Consider the following 5064-nt stretch of genomic DNA (forward strand, 5'->3'; position numbering starts at 1 on the left):
ATTTAACCCTGGCCGAGCTCAACCCGAAAAGGCAACGTGGGAGGATGTTGTGGACCCACTACCCGCAAGATCCAGATTAAGGGTGTGGTGCAGTGTTTGTTGGGCACAGTGTGGGGGAAGGGGCCCCTGGCAGAAACATCTGGGTTTTTTGCTTGCCCTATTGCCACCATGACCCTAAAAGGATAAGTGGAGTAGTTGATGATGTTTTATGATTTGACTACAAAATAAAAGCCTGGGCTAGAATCAGTTTAAAAATGAGAAATCTGACATCCTATTCAATACATGGTTGTTTCAATACAATAAAAATAAATAAATAAAATAAAAAATCTGATTAATCTAAAATAATAAGTAATTATGCTTTAACCTAATCACTATTCTTACTTTCTCTTAACAGACTAAGGCATAGAAGGATGTATTCCCCAGCAGTTCTCAGAGTTATCCTGGGTGACAACAGCAGTCAGAGGATAACTTTCCAAAATGGACTTCCTGAATCTATCAAATAACTTGTTGATGAGGTACAAAGACAGTGTGAAGTTCACTTTAATTTTAGGCTTCAATTTATGGATGCACTATTTGGAAATGAGTTTATGAACCTTACTTCAATTGATGAAGTACAGGATAGAGGGACAATCAGAGTAATTCCCATAACCGACGCTTCAGCTCCCCACTGTGCTAATATCTCTTTTACCTCAGCTACTGCCCATCGCTCGGTTGATGAATCCTCATCTCTGTCTAGTGTTGACACAGATATACTCTCTTCACCAGAGTCAGAGTCATCGTCATCAAGCTCTCGGTCATTTTGGCCTAGAATCTTTCATGTTCCTAAGTTTTGTTACGATGCAGAGTTGAAACTTCATCAGGGCAATGCAGCTTACAAGGAAAATGGTACATTGCTTATTCCAGATCCAAAACTGAAGTCAAACATTCTTGACGGCCTGGTGCAAGAAATAGTTATGTTTAAAGTTTATGTCACTGATAAAGAGTTTAACACTGTTGGAGAGGCCCTCATCTCAAAGCATCCTTGCCTGACTGAGAAAGGCTCCCTCACTGGATTTGCTGGATGGAAAGCTAGCTTGAAGAATAAACTGGCAATCTACCGCACTCACTTGAGAAAGCTTGGGTGTCCAGAGGTGACAATAAACTCTCTTAAGCACAAACCAGAGGGCAAATCAAGTGCTGCTTTTGGCATAAAAAAACCTAGGAGGTCTGAAGTGAACTACTGTCCCTCCTATCCTGCTGGAGAATCTGTTAAGAGCCTTGAGAGTGTGAGAGTTGAGCTTCTTTCAGATGTTAAGAAGAAGAGCAACAGGGAAGTACTGAGAATGAAAATGGAAAAGACATTTGCATACAGGAGACATGAAGTGGTTCGTGATACACCAATGATACAAGACTTTCAGGCAAGATGGCCAGCACTCTTTGATGTAAGCAAGGTATGTAATTTATAACATTCTACACACAGAGATGTTATGAACAAGCTAAAACAAAAGCTGTTTGTATGAAGCCTAACTGTTGAGCTTTGCCACAAAGCTAAACATTTGGCATATTTTTGTAAAATTATCTGCTGGCTGCTTGACGGCCCCCTTTAGTTTTAGACAAATTATCGTCATTATGTAGTCCGCTTATGTGCCCAACAAACATGTGGCCAACAAACACTGCACCACACCCTTACTTTGGATTTTTTGGGTAGTGGGTCCACAAGATCCTCCCATGTTGCCTTTTTGGGCTGAGCTTGACCAGGTTATGTGGGCTGCCTATAGCCACCAGGAACTCCCCGTCGTACACTACCCCCAGGCCAAGCTCCAGAGGTCATAATACTAATTATTTGTGAACTTTGGAACTGCTGTACAAATTAAACTTAAGCTTCCTCTTGCTTATAGTAAATAAACGGGTGACAAACGTTTTCATTGTATTTCTTTCCAAATTCCTGCTTCACAGCACGTTTATGTCTAATCATTCTTGTTTTCAGATAAATGCTGAATTTAAGCGGATTACCACCATGCCCCTTCAGTCCAGATTTCTCTCTCAGTTAGATGTGCACTCTGAGAAACTGATGGTTCTGTTTAAAAAGAGAGGAGGACAAATAGGCAAACACCTAGAGAGCATCATAGCACCCATGGCTCAAGTAAGTATACTTCCTTGAAAAAAGTACTGCTTTGTTGATGTAGCATTTGATTAAAAGGAAAAAGACTTTAAGCAAACAACTTGCTCTGCTTATTCCCTTTGAATAGAATGATGATGTTGATTTAGGACGAGAATGTATTATCAAGGCAATTTGTGTGTACCTCAACGAGGATCCAGAAAACCTCTTGAGAGAGTATGTGGTGAGTACTATTTACAATGTCTATTTATTGAAATTCTATATCAGCCAAGTCAGATATCAATATTGTAATGATGGGGCTGTGACAGTATGGATTTTTACTATGGTGAAAAAGCAACATATGCCTGCTCTTTGGCAATTTATTGCCAGTGACTTGTTAGCATGTAAATGAATATGGGTAATAAAATACAGTACATAGAATAATAATTCTGATGAGAATATTGCAGTTGAAATCCATTTTGGGGCCCAGTGCGATCATTCACAAAAATGTGTAGGCTAACTTCAGAACCTGTCCTTTCATTCTGCAGTACAATATTTCCTCTACACATTAGCAATGTGTTTGTGTAATCTTATTTTGTGACTGTGTTCTTCAGGCAGCAGATGAAGCCCTCATCCAGGGATCCATTGAGGAGACCACACTGGGAATATATGTTTTAAAAAAAAAAGAGATGCCAGTGATAAACCAGACGACATTGGGATTGTCCTTGAGGGTCAAGTGGTCTTGCAGGAGTTGGATAACGTTGCATTAGCTTCTGCAATGTTGTTTGGCCTAATGTATTCTCTAAACCTAAACTACCCTCCTGAACTCAAGTACACCTTCGAAGTGCTTCAGAAGGTTGTCATGGAGCTGGAAGGCAACACACTCTCTAAGAAAGTCCAAGTCCTTAAAAACAGACTTTATCAGTAAACTGACGTTTTGGAATGAATCACTGAATAGAGGGTATCTTGGCCTCAGCCTCTGTTATGACCCCTCTCATTGATTTTTGTGAACATATGTGAACCTTGCATTCAAATGCTTTGTTATATATGCATATATTATTTATAAGTGGTACAGTACCCCCTTTCCTGTTGGATTTGGGGTGATTTGTTCATGCATTATTTACTGTTGAAGACTGTAATGGTGGGAAGCAAGTCATTATAATCGTTTGAGCGCTTGCACATTTATGGGGCCTTTGTTATTAACAGATTTACAACACTACATTGTTAGGTAAACACAAATATTATAAGGAAAGTCTTACTGTTTTGTTTGAGGTTCGACCAATACCTACTGCTTTTATCAAAGATATTAGCTGTCCAGAGTTGAAAACTACAGTGTTGTAAAAAAAAGTATTTGCTCCTTCCCAATTTCTTATATTGTTGTTCATTTGTTACATTTTAATGTCTATGAGTTGTAAACTAATTTTAATATAAGATAGTCAACATGAGTAAACACATTACTATTTCACATGTTCAATAAACTAAACTATTATTTAAAAGCTGCAGTCATGCCTAGTAACACCGAACACATTTGTCAATTGGATTATCGGTTATCGGTGTTATCTGTATTGAATACATCTTCATGAAACTAAATGATCATTTAAAAGCTGCGTTTGTGTTTGCTTGTGTTGTTTATTTTGTGTTAATGTTATTTGAAAGCTGTAAAACATTGGAATGTGACATTGGCAACAGTAGAAGATTTGGGAAGGTGCAAATAGATTTTTACAGCCTTGTACGTAAGAATTCTTTGCGTCATGTGGATCACTCTTTGTTCTCTAATGTTTTTGCATAATTAATGGTTAGCATGTCAACAAATTCATTCAGTGTAGTTTGGTGTGAAATGCTCTGTTTTAGAGAAATTTGCAGTTTTTATATGTAATATTCATGCTAAATAGTGAATAGTTATATTTGTGTTGCAGACATTGTGAACCCATGTTCCAATCACCACTGAAAAGAAAATTTGATTTAACCACTGCATACTACTACTGAATGATATTGCTTTGGGTTCCAGTAGTAATGGATGTTTACTATGCATTTTCTTTATAAAACACATTATATAACTGATCAACCATAACATTAAAACCACTGTCCATTTAATCAGCTCCACTTACCATATAGAAGCACTTTGTAGTTCTACAATTACTGACTGTAGTCTATTTGTTTCTCTGCATGCTTTTTTAACCTGCTTTCACTCTGTTCTTCAATGATCAGGACTCTCCCAGGACCATGACAAAGTAGGTATTATTTGGGTGGTGGATCATTCTCAGCACTGCAGTGACACTGACATGGTGGTGGTGTGTTAGTGTGTGTTGTGCTGGTATGAGTGGATCAGACACAGCAGCGCTGATGGAGTTTTTAAATACCGTGTTCACAGCGTGGGCAGCGTCCTGTGACTACTGATGGAGGTCTAGAAGATCAAACAGCAGCAATAGATGAGCGATCGTCTCTGACTTTACATCTACAAGGTGGACCGACTAGGTAGGCGTGTCTAATAGAGTGGACAGTGAGTGGACACGGTATTTAAAAACTCCAGCAGCACTGCTGTGTCTGATCCACTCATACCAGCACAACACACACTAACACACCACCACCATGTCAGTGTCACTGCAGTGCTGAGTGATCCACCACCCAAATAATAACTGCTCTGTGGTGGTCCTGATAAAATGGACAGTGTGTGTGTAGAAACAAGGAGGTGGTTTTAATTTTATGGCTGATTGGTGTATTTTATTTTATTTTTCAAATGTATGTTTTGTGTATATGCACACAGATTTTTGTTTGGGTTTTTTTTTTTTTTTTGAGTGACTTATTTATTTTCCTGATAAAGTTGTTTGAGGAAGAAAAGGCCAAATCCTCACAATAGTGCAGTTCAGAGTAAATTTATAAAAATGATTGGTATTGTTACTAAATACAGATATTTTGTGTTTTTAAAGAAATGTGTGTGTGTTTATTGCCATGTTGGCTTTCTGAAAAAATAATGTTGTAGGTAAAAG

General features: G+C 38.3%; 1 protein-coding gene across 1 annotated transcript; it reads left to right on the forward strand.

Moving 5' to 3' along the window:
- Positions 1-953: 953 nt before the first annotated feature.
- Positions 954-3429, forward strand: LOC134318006 (uncharacterized). The gene is made up of 4 exons (XM_062998749.1): positions 954-1430; positions 1967-2122; positions 2229-2321; positions 2692-3429. The coding sequence occupies exons 1-4, from the start codon at positions 954-956 to the stop codon at positions 2845-2847; spliced, it is 882 nt and encodes a 293-aa protein (XP_062854819.1). The 3' UTR covers positions 2848-3429.
- Positions 3430-5064: the final 1635 nt, after the last annotated feature.

Source organism: Trichomycterus rosablanca, chromosome 7, assembly GCF_030014385.1.
Source record: "Trichomycterus rosablanca isolate fTriRos1 chromosome 7, fTriRos1.hap1, whole genome shotgun sequence".
Lineage (NCBI taxonomy): Eukaryota > Metazoa > Chordata > Actinopteri > Siluriformes > Trichomycteridae > Trichomycterus > Trichomycterus rosablanca.

What these genes read in the sequence shown, in the direction of transcription:
- LOC134318006 (XM_062998749.1), top strand. Translation starts at nt 954, where the DNA reads ATGTTTAAAGTTTATGTCACTGATAAAGAGTTTAACACTGTTGGAGAG. An exon ending in CACTCTTTGATGTAAGCAAG is followed by an intron (nt 1,431 to 1,966) that starts GTATGTAATTTA and finishes TCTTGTTTTCAG; the next exon opens with ATAAATGCTGAATTTAAGCG. An exon ending in TCATAGCACCCATGGCTCAA is followed by an intron (nt 2,123 to 2,228) that starts GTAAGTATACTT and finishes CCCTTTGAATAG; the next exon opens with AATGATGATGTTGATTTAGG.